This window comes from Clinocottus analis, unplaced genomic scaffold (assembly GCF_023055335.1).
Source record: "Clinocottus analis isolate CAN_PGR_092001 unplaced genomic scaffold, fCliAna1.0.p SCAF_6, whole genome shotgun sequence".
NCBI lineage: Eukaryota > Metazoa > Chordata > Actinopteri > Perciformes > Cottidae > Clinocottus > Clinocottus analis.
In genome coordinates, this window is record NW_027176218.1 from 18,169,968 (window position 1) to 18,186,228 (window position 16,261).

The window sequence follows — 16,261 nt, forward strand, 5'->3', positions numbered from 1 at the left end:
TGTGCGTGTCTGTGTGTGCGAGTTAGACACATAAAAGTAAATTTTAGTTTGTTTATTTTTAGTTTGTGTATCCTGTACAATTGCCTGGAAGTTATGGGAGGAGCAACGCTCAGCTTGTGTTGTAATATAAGTTGACTTTGCATTTCAAGACTTTCCCCATTTGTTTTTGGAAGAAATGTGTAAATTCTGTTGTTTTCATTCAGATACATTTTTTAATTTTTTTTATTAGTTTTTACTTGAGCTTAAAATCGAAAAACAAGCTGTTTCTTGTGAGTGCTAGGTTAAAAAAAGAATAACGGACTAATTATAAATTATATATATATAAATATATAAATATAAATATATATATATATATATATATATATATATAAACTTTTCCTGTTTTTTATTTTGGTGTCTGAGACATATTGAATTGGATCTTAGTGAGTCTATTGATATTAAATTCAGCTTAGTGGTTTGAATGGATGTGAAGAAATGACTCACAGCGTCTAGTGTTTTCATTGGAAGTGATGAGCATGGTTATTTCATCACTCTATGTTGGAATTTGTTCACCAGCCCTGTGAAATGCTTCATTTGAAATTCACAAAGAAGTCTTATGTGTTTTTCAGCAGGTTGGGCTATTTAGGGAAACAATGCAATGAAAATGTATGAGGCAGTATACCAAGGGGTGCATCCCATTTGCGTTCCCTTTCCTCCTTCTCTTATGTCCTCCAGATAATTTACTTTATTTCCTGTCGATCCATTTCTCTGTTCCCAGATATTGCTGAGATTTTTTAATTTTTTTAGGTTGTAATAGCATTCGCCATGAAGAACTTTACACACCAACTCCAAATTCTAACAGTCTACATTACTACCAGGGAAAATTGAGCACCACTGCGTTTAGCAACCAAATCTTCCTTTATATCCGGCCTGCACATTATGTATATTTGACCCTGTGTACACGTTAACAGCATGGGTTTAACTAGAACAAGGAACATCTCAACAGCCTGCTTTTATTTTAAAAGGAACTATTTACCGATTTCTAACTTCTTGTTTTCATTCGGACTCTTGGTTTAGCTCAACTGTGAGGATGGGGCGGGTCACGTGGGAGCTGATGAGGATGTGGAATAAGGAATATGAGGAGAGGTGTGGAGAACTGGGAGGTGTGTGTGTGTGTGTGTGTGTGGGTGTGTGGGAGGAGGGGGGGTGCTGGGTCACCGGGGAGAGCAGGATGAGAACCAGGATTTTGAGAGATCAGACACGGAGGCGAGTAAGTGAGAAGTGAGGTGTCGTGCGGTGGGGAGGGGGTGTGCAGGAAACCCCATTGTGTGGTTGCTCCAGCCATTTCCTGTTTGTGTGCCAGCTGTACTTCCCTCCTTCCTGTTGTACCCAGGAAGTCGGTGTTGCATTCCCGCTCTGATCAGCTCCGTGTCCGTTTGTCAGGGAAATCTCAGGATGCCGTCATTGTCAATACCTGGTCCTTTGTTGCTTCCCTGGTCTATTTTTAGGGGTGTTAAATAACACACATTTCATGCAGACTCCACAGCCCTCCGATAATACGTTGTGAACATAGTTTGTAGAGACTGCTTGCACTTTGTATCTAAAGTTGAGGAGACAAAGGGAAAAACAATCAATTCAGAGCACCAACTAAGACTGACTTGCAAATATTATATTTATTATAAAATACTCCTCAAGTCTGTTAGTGTCATTTGAATCTAAAATATTGCTGAATTGGGTCCCATCATCAAGTAGCTTTTTTTGTCTGACTAAAACCAAAACATATTCCGTTCACTTTCACAGACGACGAAGAAAAGCCGCAAATCATCACAATTAATAACCAATTCTTGTTTTGTATTTTCACTTTTTTCACAAAAAATCACTGGAACGATCAAGGGATTATGGACATATTCGTCGATTGATTTCCATCTTTGAACTTTTTCAGATGTAAATTATTGCGCACACCTTTGATAGTGATCTGAGGCTTTTTGATTGTGGCGCCGACCCTCCTCGGTGCAGAAACAAGAAATGCTAAACCTGAGTCTTAATTTATCCTTCTTTCACTTCTTCTTTTCTCCTCAGCGGTCGAAGAAGGGGAGTCTTCAGAGTGTGGAGGGACCTGGGATGAATCAACTGTCCAGACAGGTTTGTGTGACACACACACACACACACACACACACACACACACACACACACACACACACTCTGATAGTGTAATAGAGTTTCAGCAAGCTGTCAGATCCACACAAGAGGCTTGAGTCTATACTGCACGTCTGACACGCACACAATTTGTAATATCAATTCCACATGGTTTTTAATGGCCTGCTCAGAGGGATATCAAGGCAGAAAAAGAAGGAAAAAGATGGAGAGATGAAGTGAACATAGGGGCGTTAGGATGGAGGGATTTGTAGAAGTACTGGGAGAAGGACAAACCATATAAGCGAGAAAAGAGGAGATTTGAAGAGAAGAGAGTGAATGAGACATGAGAGGGATGTGAAAGGAGACAGAGCACTCCCTCGTCCCGGGAGTCAATCTGAATGGAAGGAGAGATGACAAAGGGGATATGGAGAGAGAGAAAGATGGTGGGAGGGAGAGAGGGGGGGGGGACAAGAGAGAGACTTGTGTGCTTTTTCACTTCTCTCTGTGGTCTGGTGATATCCTAGGAGGAATTCAGAGGGATGGTTAAGCTTCTCTTTTCTTTTTGTTCTTTTCTTGGATTTTGTTTTTCCTCGTGGTTTCTCCAAACCAACTGCTGTATATCTCTCCCTCTCTGTCTCTCCCCCCGTCTCTCTTGATGGAAATGTGAAATTATCCTCACTTGTCCTTTTGCCTTGATGGAAACGAAACAACCGAACCAGTTGAGCCCTGAAGTTCATTTGTCTGGATGGATGGATGGATGGATGGATGGATGGCAATTATAAGGATTTACTGAATGGCTTTTTCTTACTGTTATTTTGTGGGCCCATAAACAAAATCCAACCACCTCCATGACATATAAGAGTAGGCTTTGGGTGAGACATACGTAAAATGTGAAAATATTAAGAATATAGTGTAAAAGCTAACCTCTCTGAACTTGAGATCAGATTTTGATGACGGTAGTTTACCGTATTTCAAAATTTGTCACTATGACTTTATAAATTAAGAACAGCACAAAGCTGTTTTTTCCACATTATTCAGTGATTTATGTCAGACTCAGAAAAGATTTGCTTAAAGTGGAATTCAGAAAACAGAAAGAACATTGAGTGTCTGTTGAAAGAGAATTTGCCGGATGCTTGTTCGGCTTGAGGATTCAGTTCAGCTAACATAAGTTAGCACAGCACCTGGTGATGCATTTAAGTGTTGCTTTTTGTCACAACCAATTGTCTAATATCCAAACAAATTCAGTTAACTACGGTAAAAAACAAAGAAAACTAAAACACAAAATACCTTAACTATTGAGCCAATATTTAAATTGTTGCAGAAACATGTACCTGTCAACTGAGGTTTAAGAATGGACTCATTACAGACTCTCTCTCTCTCTCTCTCTCTCTCTCTCTCTCTCTCTCTCTCTCTCTCTCTCTCTCTCTCTCTCTCTCTCTCTCTCTCTCTCTCTCTATATATATATATATATATATATATATATATATATATATATATATATATATATATATATATATATATATATATATATATATATATATATGAATGTGGTATCTCAGCAGCTGTAATGACTCAATGATTGCAGCTGCTGGCTCCTTCAGACAACACAGTTTCTCACGGTTGTCATCAACACTTGGTGAAGACCAAATGCCACATTTTACCAACCAGGACAGAAGCAGTTTGACTAGTGTAGTTGTTTGTCAGCTGCAGCTATAGTTTTCTGCTCTGGTTTGCAGCCTATCAGAGAACAGTTAAACACTTCCTCTGACTTGATCCCAACTGGGAAATGAGATACTGCTGAATGTGGTAAATAATATGCAGCTCTCTCTCTCTCTCTCTCTCTCTCTCTCTCTCTCTCTCTCTCTCTCTCTCTGTCTCTCTGTCTCTCTGTCTCTCTCTCAGCTCTAGAGGGAGAGAAGGATAGGAAAGTATGACCCTTGGGGTGTCTGACGTACTCAACCCTCTCATCCTTGCCCCCCTCCCCCTCCTTAGACCCATGCTAACTCTCCTCCAGGGGTACTGTGTGTGTGTGTGTGTGTGTGTGTGTGTTAAGAGGGGCGCTGACTGAGGTCCTGGGTGGCTCACTAGAACTGCTGTGTGTGTCAGTTCCTGCAGGAAGCCAGAGTCCCATGACACACACACACACACACACACACGCACCTATCTCACTCTCTGCCTCCCATAAAAAAACATACTGTCCCATATTCCCTTACTCAGCCACTCTTTCAATTTGGATTTCACCATCAATTCCCTCTCCCAGCATCCTCTACATCACTTTCTCTTTCTATCTCTGCACGCTTGTATCTTTCTGCCTTCCTAAATTTCTCTATGTCTCTATTTCTCATTGTCTGTTTGACTCTCTCTTTCCAAAAGACCGTGGCCTTTTCTCACTGAGAAATAGTGTCGACAAGGACTAGATGAGAAAAAGAGTGAGAGAAAAAGAGAGAATGAAGAAGTGTATGCTGCTATTAAAATCACAAACTTCCTTTCTGTACTCATTTTTCTGTCACTTTCTCTATGTCTTTCTTTCTCTGGAAAATGTGTGTTGAGTTTGGAAAGACCCGCGGGAGCGAAGGCGGAGGGAGGTGGGAGGGTGACTCAAAGGGAATTGCATCGAGCTAACCTATCCCTCCCTCCCTCTCTGCATCTCCTCCTTCCTTTCCTTTCCTCTTCCTCCCTCTCCCTGGCCCTTCTGCCCTGGAGAGGAGCCCTCGGAGGTCAAAGGTGCCCCAGAACCCTCCGCCTCTCCTTCCCTTTGCCCACGCCACCCCTTAGTTGGACAGAAAAACAACTTGTCCCCTTCCTCCCCATGTGTCCTCTCGTGTTCCCTCACTCCCCCAGTGTGCTGGGAGAAGGAAAAACACGAAGACGCCAAGGACCGAAAGGAAATGAGAGATAAAGAATTGGAAAGGGCAGGTAGCAATTGCCCTGTTTCATAAAAGTCTTTTTTTTTTTTTACTTAAATGTATTTGTTCAGTCTTATGTGGGAAAAAAAACAAACAAGAGACACATGTCCAACCAGGCAAGGTTGCACTTTCGAGGCATGTGAGTGTCTGTGTTTGCATTGACATATTCCTCTCTTTCTTAAGAGTATTGTTTTTATTAATTCTTTTCTGACAGTGTACTATAGACTACACACACGCAAGCACGTACGCACGTACGCACGCACGCACGCACGCTTCACACACTTTGTGTTTCTCTTGGACAACACGCACAGAGACGCATACACCGAGTCCCGTCCAGAAAGAGCCAGTGAGTCATCGTGGAAAAGGTTTGTCAGGTCCCCAAGCTGAAACTGAGAAACTGAAACTTGCTGCATTATTGTTCTTCACAGCTTAAGTGCTGTGTGAATACAAGCGTATGTGCATATGTGTGTTTATTGGTGTGTGGAGACGCAGACATGGCCAGGAGTGAGTGCGTGTGTGTGTGCGTGCGTGTGCGCGCGCATAGCAGGATCAATTCAGTTCACATTAATGCATTTTTGAGTCCAAATGTCCCTGAAACTGCCACAAAAAGAAAGAATATAAGTCTTTTTTCATCTAAAGAAACATGAAAGTTGCCTTTTGCACGGTGCACATATTTTGTGTTTAACACTACACTCCAGTAAGTTTGTGTGTGCATGTTCTTCAGTATCTTATGGGAGTATTTACCATCTCCAAAAATGTCAGCAAAGCGGTATTTCAGTATTCTTAAATTTTTGGTGAAATTACGCGCCTGACGTGCCTGCATGGTAGTTCATTAGGAGCCATGTACCACAGTGAGATGCTAAACATGCTCAGTGAGATGAGTCGAACAATCAAAGGGAGATTACAGGCAGCACCACTGTTCTCCTGGTTCACTGTAATATCTTGATGATGGCCAGACTCGAGGAAAACAGGACATCGGCCATTCGCTCTCCTCTCTTGCTTCCTCTCTCTCTCTCTCTCTCTTTTCCTCTTCCTCTACCCCTCTCCCTCCAATACCCTCTAGAGGTCCATAATGTAGTTTTAATTTCCCCAAGGCTACTGCAGGAAAACAGTGTGTGTGTGTGTGTGTGTGTGTGTGTGTGTGTGTGTGTGTGTGTGTGTGTGCGCAACTATTATTGCCTGCTTGTGACAGTCCATCTGTGTTTTTGTCTGTATTGCAGCATTTAAGCCCTTTGTTTGTGTGTCAGTATAATGTTTTGTTGGTGTGTGTGTGTGTGTATGTATGTATGCGCGTGCGCGCATACCAAAACATTCCAATAAGTGAGCAGCTGTTAACTTATTTGCGATTCCACTTTTCTGCCGATCTGCTTGAGTCTGTGCATGTGTGGCTTACTTAATGTGTGTGAACACACAGTGAGTGTGTGCATGTCTTTTCTGCTACCTTCCATTACGTGAGTGGCTCTTTCATCATCCTGTTTCCAGACGTTGGTGTTGGGTGCTGCTCTCCCTTGCTGCAGCACGTCCCAGGTGTGTGTCTGTGTGTGTGTGTGTGTGTGTGTGTGTGTGTCTGTGTGTCTGAGAGTGAGAGAGAGACTGGTACTCTGTAGCTCAGCAGATCTGCTCCCGGGGGGAGAGGCCTTGTATTGTGAAAATGTACGCACACACGCTGTGGTGGGGGAGAACATGATGTGGGAGGCAGAGGGGAGGAGGTGAGGAGAGATGGCCTCTTTATTTAGCCACCTAACATACATACACACCCAAACACAGAGTGAGGCAGAGAGGGTGAGGGAGGGGTGGGGGAGTCATTCTCTTGAGATACAGAGAGCAGGCCTGTGTTGTCGTGTCCGGCTGCACCTGTTCTCTCTCTGTGTGTGTGTGTGTGTGTGTGTGTGTGTGTGTGTGTGTGTGTGTGTGCGGTTTACAATGTACACACGACACAATGAAACATTCAAAATAAATAATAATACTTCTACGTTTCATTCAGCCCCACCCCATAGAGGAAGTTTGTTTAGTTACAATAAAGTGAAGCAGTATATTGCCTCCAGTATATTTGGGTTTTATCAGTGTTTTGAACGTGCTTCAGGGACACACAGTTGGGCTTTCGACACACTACTTCATGCAACAATTTTTACTATCCCGAGAAATGACTGTAAATATGTGTAAATTATCTTTCTTTAATTGTATTATAGTTCATACTTGTCCTGAATAAAAAGTCTTGAAAAACCTAAAAAGTCTTGACTAAGTAAACGCCCCAAGCAGGCCATGTGACACACGTCTGATTCGAGTCTCATGGCCGAAGGTGGTTGTGGTGCCCAGCCAGGTGCCTGTGAATCCTGGTCCAGTTTGCGGTGCGATGTGGAGCAGAATGAAAGCCTTATGTCAGGGCTGTTTGGTTTCTAAACATTCTGCTGGAAGCTGCACCCCAATCCCACCTCCCCCCACACACACACACCTTTTGATGCCTGTTTAAGGCTTACACAGACAGAGATGTGTGTGTGTGTGTGTTATGCATGCTTGGCTGACAGATATACATCTCTCTGAGCTGCGGAGTGGGTCCCAGACAGGCCACAGTACCAGCTCCTGGCTGCCAAATGTAACACTTGAATAACGACCTTACCTTTGCAGTATTACCGTATGTTTTATTCCCCTTTAAGTCTCCCTCTAGCTCTGGCACTCTCCGTCAGTGCACTTCTATCACCCAGGGGCAGTTCAGGAACATTTCCCAGTGTTCATTAGTTCCCTAGTTTTCTTCCCACAGGATATATAGAGATGTATGGTGGTCGTGCTGACTGTGTGTTTGATTTTCTCTTTTTGTTGTTCTAGTTTGTGTCTCCACTTGCTTATCTTGGCAACCGCTCACACCAGTGCCACGAAACCAAAGTCAGACTGTTGGATGGAGTCAGTCCATATTCAGGGTACTTGGCTCCAGTAGTGGAGGTTTTTCTGTTGATTTTTACAGCCCACTTTTTTGAAGGGTGAGGGGGCACAAAACCTCTGTCCCTGTCTCTCACATCCAGTACGTTTAGGACTTATTATCATTTTTGCTCAGTAATAACCTCAATGAACTCACTTTAACATGTGTAATGAGAAAAGACACACGGCTAACAAACACAGTTGTGCAATGAACACACACCAACACCAACAGACACACACACACATGCACACACACACACACACACACACACACACACACACACACACACACACACACACACACTTCTGTGAGCCTAACGAGTGGTGATTAGTGGGTCTCAGTTAGGCGTGGTTAGGCTGTGTAACATCATTCTGCACTGTGGACTCCGCTAATTCACTTCTCTTTATCTAATTACCCAGGACACACAGACACAGACACACACACACACACACACACACACACACACACACACACACACACACACACACACACACGCCACCTGCATATATCTTTCCTGCAGATATGCAAAATGACCTCATTATTTCTGAGGTATCATTTATATATTTATATTATTATCTGTTAATAAACAGCCCATTGTCCTTGGGATACTGAGGCGGGTGGGTACAGCCAAGAATATGGCGTATTACTGTCCTCCAGAGATACAAGGTGTAAAAACAATCCTTGCCTTATGCCGTTTGCTCTCATAGACAGATGCCTGCATATGGAAATAGTTTTGCCAAACAGACCTTAATAATATATAAAAAGTCTTTCTCTGGGATGTCAAGGCACCTCGGTCATTGTCCTTTAATGACAACCCCAAACCTTCGTAGATCATCAAGTTACAATATATAGTTACAGTTGATTATGGTGCTGCTGCTGCTGCTGCTGTTGTATACCTATAATCCATGGGGGGAAAGTACAAGTGATACTCTCATTGATTTGAATATTTAGGCTGCTGCAGATGGGTGACAGTGAATGGTCCTGTCTGCTGCATTGCCCTTACATCATGTAGACCTTTAACCAGACCCTGAAGACCAGAATATGATGGTGGCATTGACATTTTAACACAACATCTGTATTACATTTTTGACAAGGCTGCAATGCCAAAGAGACTCAATTTAGTTTTCTTTTGCTGCATATACACCCGTTTCCGCCTGCATAACCAAACAATGGCTTTCAATCCTGGTCCTTAGGACCCAGAACACCGCTGGTTTTCTGTCCTACCAGCTAGTTAATATCCTTTAATTGCATTCACTGTGCATCCCAGGTGTGATTCAGTCCCTCATTACATGGCTAGAATAAAAATCAGCGGGGCTCTGTGAAGGACCGGTAGAAAACCCCCCTCTCCTGAAACGCATGCTTTTAGGTGAAGATTCATCTTTATTGTTTACAGTGCTTTGACTCTCATTTGGCAGTGAAATTCGTATTCCCCCCTCTCGCCCCCCCCATATTTTCTGCGGTTTCACAGCCGGATGTGATTTTAGATTTTTTTTAATTCATTTTTTATCACTGTGGAGGGTAAGAATGTAACGGGATGTCTGGTATTTGGGATTGTAGAGTTTGCTTTTGTGCATGTGTGCGTGAGAGAGTGTGTAGTTATTTGTAGGATAGGGACAGTCTGTGACTCATAGATAATGGCTCTCTCTAGAGTGTGTGTGTGTGTGTGTGTGTGTGTGTGTGTGTGTGTGTGTGTGAGAGAGAGAAAGAAAGAAGACTGTGAGAGGATGGTGCACGCGTTCCTGTTTGCTAAGGACCACTGTCGTACTTTTCAATCAATACCCCACCATTCTCACATATTCGAACCTTAGCACCCGTAGGATTTGTCTCGCTTCTTTCTGGTGTCGTTGGGTGCGGGCTGGTGTAGTGCAGAAAAACAGAAAGATGAGCAAGAAAGATGAATATACTTATGTCAGAGTTGAATGCTGATACACCTGAAAATAGTTTAGGGGTGAAAACGTGTGTCTACTTTTGCAATTTCAGATTTTTTTCTTTTTCTGTTGTCTGACGAATATCCATATTTCCCAAATTGAAAATTTATCTTACTGATGAACAAATATCTCAATAGTCAAATATTCATATTCATCCAGCCCTGGAGGACATATAATCATCCTGTTCTTGTGGAGACCCCTGTGCAAGAAACACCACCAACTGTGTTTGCCTTTCTCATCCCTTTGTCTTCATCTCTTCTGACCCCCCCATCTCTCTCTTTCTCTCTCTTCATCCCACTGCACTGTGATTGAGAGCTGAAGACCAAATGAAAGGATGAGTAGACAAGAGAAGAAGAAAAAAAACAAGCACTAAAAAAAAGGACAGAGATTAAGACAGAGGGGTGCAAGATGGAGAGGTTTCATCTGGCTCCTCCCTCTGTTGCTATGACAGCAGGTTGTGTTGGCATGCACTGGAGTTGGCACTGCCCTCACCTCTGGCATCAGGGCACCCTGGTGTGTGTGTGTGTGTGTTTGTGTGTTTGTGTGTGTGTGTTCGTGCTCGTTTTTCAAAGACGTGAAAGAGATGTTCTAATGAAAACGTTTTTCAAAAAACACATTACAATTTTATTTTAAATTTATTATTTATTTAGGTTTTTTGTTCTGAAACTAATTTAGATTCGTGTTATTTTTAGGAAATAAAATAAACTTAATGTTGCCAGGAAAAGTTCATTTTTAATGTGTGGATTTTTATCTTAAGCAACTCTTGAAATAACTACAGTGAGACGCATTGTTTGCATTGTGTGTTACAAACACAACTGTACTTCAGAGTGCTCACCAAAAAGCATTCATGGATGTGTGAAGTCTGTATTCAGGGTTGAGTATCAGAAAGTTCCTCCATTCACAAAAAAAAACATGTAATACAGCATTTTAATACAGCGGTGGAAAATGAACTTGGTAGATCTAATTAGATATGTTTAGATAATGGAACAGACTGTACTCATTGTCCCATTGACCGTGAATGTGCAGCTTACTGCATTATGAAATAACTTATGATGCTATTTTGTCGTCTGTGTGTTACATTTAGTGACGCCACTATGGCACATGGGACTTTAATTCTCATCGCATCGATGTGTTAGCTCTTAGAATGGTGAGTAGGACAACTGTGTGTGTGTGTGTGTGTGTGTGTTGTTAGCCAAAGGACCATTTTCTCTCCCCGGCCAGACGGTGCTCTCACCACTGGACAGATGGCCGACACCCTCCCTCCCTTCTTCCCCATCCCTTCATCTATCCCTCCTTCTATCGCTGTCTTCCTCTCCTGCAGCCCCCCTCTGCCCACCCCGGCACCTCAATCCCTCGTTCCTCACTTTCCAGCATCCCACCACCCTCCTTCTTCCATCACACACCTCTCCCATGCTACATCTGAGCGGCATGGAGCCTGTGCACCTCACTCTGGTACTCTTTTAGCAGACTGGAAATGATCTCATAAAAAAGAAGCGGAATGGTATACGATTATTCTTGCGCAGGTATGCTGATGCTGACCTGACAATTAGGTTTTGGCCTTAGACCTCTTCGGACACGTCTAACAAAATACTGTAGATAAAGTGCAGAGAATAGCACATCATATGGCACAAATGTAATTTTCTGCCGCTTATCCAAATAAAATGATGTTGGGAGCTGCAAATGGACAAAACTGAATTAGGGCATAATCCTTTTTTTGACTCCTAACTGCACTCAAGTATTTTTTATTAAAAGTGATGTAGGTTATTGATTCTCTGTAATGGCCAGCGCTTCAAATTTAATGATGGAGCTTACCCTCTAGAGAGTCAACCATTTATTAGTCTTTTGATGTCAGACAAGAGGCGCAAATCTTGCCTTCCAAATATCTGTGGTTCTCTGAATGCAAAGTGACTCCGGCGAGAACAGCCGTAACCAAACCTACACCTCCTCACATGAGTTGTATTTGCTCAGACCGACTGCTTATTTACACGCGGTGACACACTGATGTTCGACAAACCTATTCCAACACTTAAAAAAATTTACACTCCATCATGACAAGAGCAAATGTGTGCTTAATGTTCCTGATCATATCAACATACATATATAGTATATATGTTTGATAAATCACAGCTTTGATGCATGTGTTACTGAAAGCATATACACTTGTTAAATACGTAATAGATGAGAAAACAATAAATGCTTTCAGACAAAGTCTTCTTTTCATTTCCTCTAATCAGTTAAACAAATTCACATTATTCATTCCTACTATCTCATTAAATCATATTAGATAAAATATCATTTAAAGGTGGACATTCAGGCTTCCTCAAGGTGTATCTTGATATATTTATGTATATTGAGTCTACCTGTTCATTAAGTGCACTATGTTCCTTTTTAGTCAAGATACTTATAATGTTGAAATGCTCTGATTTTGAGTAAAATGGGCTGTATCCACTTTATTAGGTTATTTTCTGGGTGTTTCTGTGTGGTTTAATAATTTGAGACAGAAGCCAGGGAAGCCTGTACATAACATATTTTAAGGTTCAGGTCATTCCAGTTTCCTGCTTTTTCCCAACATTTCAACCGTCTTTTCCTCGAACTGCTCTCCCTTCCCCGCAAGCCAGTGTCTTCGGTGTCAATCCTATTGGCTCCTCGCCGTTCATAATGTGATAATAAGGTGTGAAAATGGAGACACAATGGAGCAGTGAGGATTGGGCTGACACAGCCCTCCTCTGGTCCCCTCTCACACTCTGCTTGTCTCCTTCCAGGACACACACATGCACACACACTCTTTTATTAAGACCAAAAGAATATCACTTGTGTAACTAAATAGAAGTTAAACCCCCCAAAAAATATTTAATGAAAGAAACTAAATGATCATACACAGAGCGAGGACAATGACTATGTCGATGATTTCTTTGAAACGTCTTCCTGGTAACAAAGAAAATAAAGTGTTTTTAAAAAAAAAAATGGTTATGTGTTGTTTGTGTGTGTCTCAGGAGTCCCGGTGTCTGACAGAGAGGCAGAGCTCAAAGAAGGTCACGGGCCCGGCGCCGAGGACGGCGAACAAGAGGAACACGATGACCGCGATGATCATGACGATGACCTAGATGACGAGTCCATCTTCACGTGCGACAACTGTCAACAGGACTTTGACTGCCTGGCCGAGCTCACGGACCACAGAACTAACCACTGCCCAGCTGGTAAGATTGTTTATGCCAATTGACATTGTGACGACCAGCATGTGCTCATTTTGATTGACCGACAAATCACACGTCACTGTTTCACCGTTTATTGAACAGCTTAATGTCCACCAATGTCGCTTACCAGAGTTCTGTATTCCTCATATGGTGCTACTATAGTTAAGGTCAGGGGTTTGCATGTATTTCAGTGACTATATAATGTGTTTTATATAGACCAAAGAGGGCGCAGGTGAAAGAGTGTGAAGTTGCACGGTTGTGATGGGTGATAGGATAAACATTACCAGTCTGATGGGCCTATGGGTGACTCAGCCTCTCTCTGTTTTTCAGTACCTATAGCTATTAGATTTAGTTAAACACACGTGTCTCACAATGACAGACTTGTGCATTCTCACACACACGCGCACAGACACACGCACACAGTGACCGTTATTAGTACTGGTGTAATTAATGGAGGGGCTGAAAGGAACACGGCGGGGGCATCTGGTTCCTACAGATTAATCCGAAAGCTCGCTTAACAAGCAATACAAACACTTCCTTGCTACTGCAAGACAATCTGCCTCTTAGCGTGTGAGAGAGTGTGTGTTTACTTTTGATAGGGGATGAAGAAATACGGAGACGGGGGATGGAGGGCTTTGTTTAAACTGGTGAAGACGGTGTTTCCAGAGACTGGTTAATGTTGTGGGTTAGACTCTGTCCTCAGCGACCTCGTATTCACCCGCTGGCTTGCCGCTCAATCCCACAAGAGTCATTGGTCTTAAATCTCCCATACATGCTTAGAGAGATGCTTGGAGAGGCAGCAGTATACGTCTTGGACATCGGAAGATCCTGGTTGCCTAGTGTAACTGGGATTTACAGGAGTTATTAGGAATACATAAAAATAACATGAACACAAACAATGGAAATACTACAGAACTGCATTTAATAGAGAGCTTAATGCGAGTGTTAGCTTCAGACTTGTTCCACTTAAATTGTAAAAGTCTGGGCCAATGTAGAATCAGTTTCATCCTATACTAACTCCAGCCATGATGTAACCTATACATGCAGTTGCTTTCTGTACTTGTGAGAAACCCATTATGTTTTTTAAATTGTTACTTTTTTGCCTTCGTTCCCTCCCTAAGCTCCTTTCCCTCCTTGACACACACACACACGCGCACAAACACGCATGCATACACAGTCATTTACTTCTGCATGGCGTGTCACACGCAGTGCATCGCTCAGAGAGAATCACACCGCCAAAAGCGCAGGGCTGCTGTCAGAGCACGGGATGTGGCCTGTGATTTCAGCACAGGAGTCTGGGGAGGGCTACATGTTGCTGAGCGAGAAGGGGGAGGGAGGGGAGAGAGCGTGGAAGAAAGAAATGAAATGAAATGATAAAACATGTTTTTCCCTGGAGATTGAGTGGCTGAGATTGCACAGTAATCCCCCAGCTCAGCAGGATGTGTGTGCACTTGCATGCGGGAGTTTGTGTATGTTCTTCTATGTGTCGGTGCGTATTATTGTGTGTATATGGGCGTCTGATGTGTATGCTGGAGAGTGTTTGTGCGTATAAAGTTAGTGGTGGGACCACAGCTTTCTGATTATTATTGAGAAGAGGGCTAAATTAAAACACATGGACTAGAGAATCCTTTTAAGTTCTCTGGGAGAGACCCCTGAGAGCCAGTTTAGTGAGAGGGCATGGGACGCAACACTCCGACGAGAGAGAGAGAGAGAGTCAGAGAGAGAGAGAGAGAGGGAGAGGGAGAGGGACACACACACACACACACACACACACACACACACACACACACACACACACACACACACACTCAAAACAACACAGTCTACTGGGGAGGAACACACGCCACGCTGGATCTGCTTGAAGAGAGTTAATGTGTTCATGTATTTTGTAGTTTGATGGTGTTTGTGTTTGTCCCAGACCCGAAATCAAACAACTCAGACATCAGCCATCTTGATTGGGGGTGACAGAAGGGGGCCGTCTTGCCAGATGTAGCTAGCGATCATGTACGGTGTATTTTCACCAAGATACAAGTAGAAGTTGCACCAAAAACGCAATTTATTTATCAGCAACACAAACCACTAATGGACCAATATCGTACAAATGAACCACGACCACCTAAGTCAGAAGTCTTGTAATTGTAGCTTGACTTTTTCCTAGTTATAAAAACTGTTGCATGTTATGCATCAACTACATGAACAGAGTCCTCCTTTATTGCACAAATAAGTATTAATGCAGCACCGCCTGCTGCAACTATACAGAACCCCCGCAGTATGAATGTGTAGCCTTTCCGTCTTTTGAAGTTTTCCGTGGACACGTTGTCCACTCTCAGTAATATCTGATGTTCGTCCGCCTGTCCCAGGTGCTGGCCTGAAAACCATGTTGGTTAGCGCTGAATTCTCTGCAGAAATGGCGCTTGTATCTGTGATGCTAACTATACTGTTGCAGCAAATGGGTCCCAAGTTAGCAGCTAGCTGTGGCTATAACATTGAATGGGTCCCAGGTGCGAGAGTGAAGCACCAAGTAATTCAGTGCCACTCTAGCAGAAGGCCTATAAAGAGGCACCATTAATTTGAGTGGAAATTGGACAAACACACACGGACACACACGCAAACACACACACACACACGCACGCAATGGCACAGATCAATGACACATGAATGTGCGTACCCCCACTCAAACACGCACATACCCACAGACCCAACACATCTGGTGAATGTAATGCCACATTAATGTGCATGAGCCTGACTGCTCAGCTGGTTGCATGTGTGATAAAGATTGTGTGCTTCAATTACAATACCATTTTTATTCCGTTCCACTGCAGCTTTAAGCCAGTGTGACTGGTCTGCTTTACAATTTCTGGATAAGATACTTAGTTTGTGCATGTTTTAACTGATTTAACAGCAGTTCCTTGCTGTGAACCCTGTAATTATATGTTGCTGTTTGTAATTAAGTAGCAAGCAAACAAAGTATTGGTACACATCTTGGTCACGTTATCATCAATTTTCCTTCCATCATAATGTAATTCAACGCAACCTCCGTCAATGTTATCCATCAGCTCCGAAGGACTCCTCAGCTAACTTCACCTGGCCCTCCTGCCTCATTTCAAAACTGATCGGTAGTTCACAATACAGCCTTTTCGGGGTCATTCTTTGTCATCTCCAGGACAACCGGACACCGCTCATCTTGAGTCCCATGTACCCTAA

The 16,261-nt window shown here is 42.9% G+C and overlaps 1 protein-coding gene across 5 annotated transcripts in view; it reads left to right on the top strand.

Annotated features, from left to right (window-relative positions):
• The window catches only part of znf423 (zinc finger protein 423), a 129,716-nt gene that overhangs the window by 19,074 nt on the left and 94,381 nt on the right, over nt 1-16,261 (top strand). For all 5 annotated transcript variants that reach the window (XM_068602543.1, XM_068602540.1, XM_068602539.1 and 2 more), the window contains exons 2-3: nt 2,059-2,121; nt 12,857-13,060. In XM_068602543.1, coding sequence (XP_068458644.1) covers nt 2,059-2,121; nt 12,857-13,060 — 267 coding nt within the window. The remainder of the gene's footprint in view (nt 1-2,058; nt 2,122-12,856; nt 13,061-16,261) is intronic.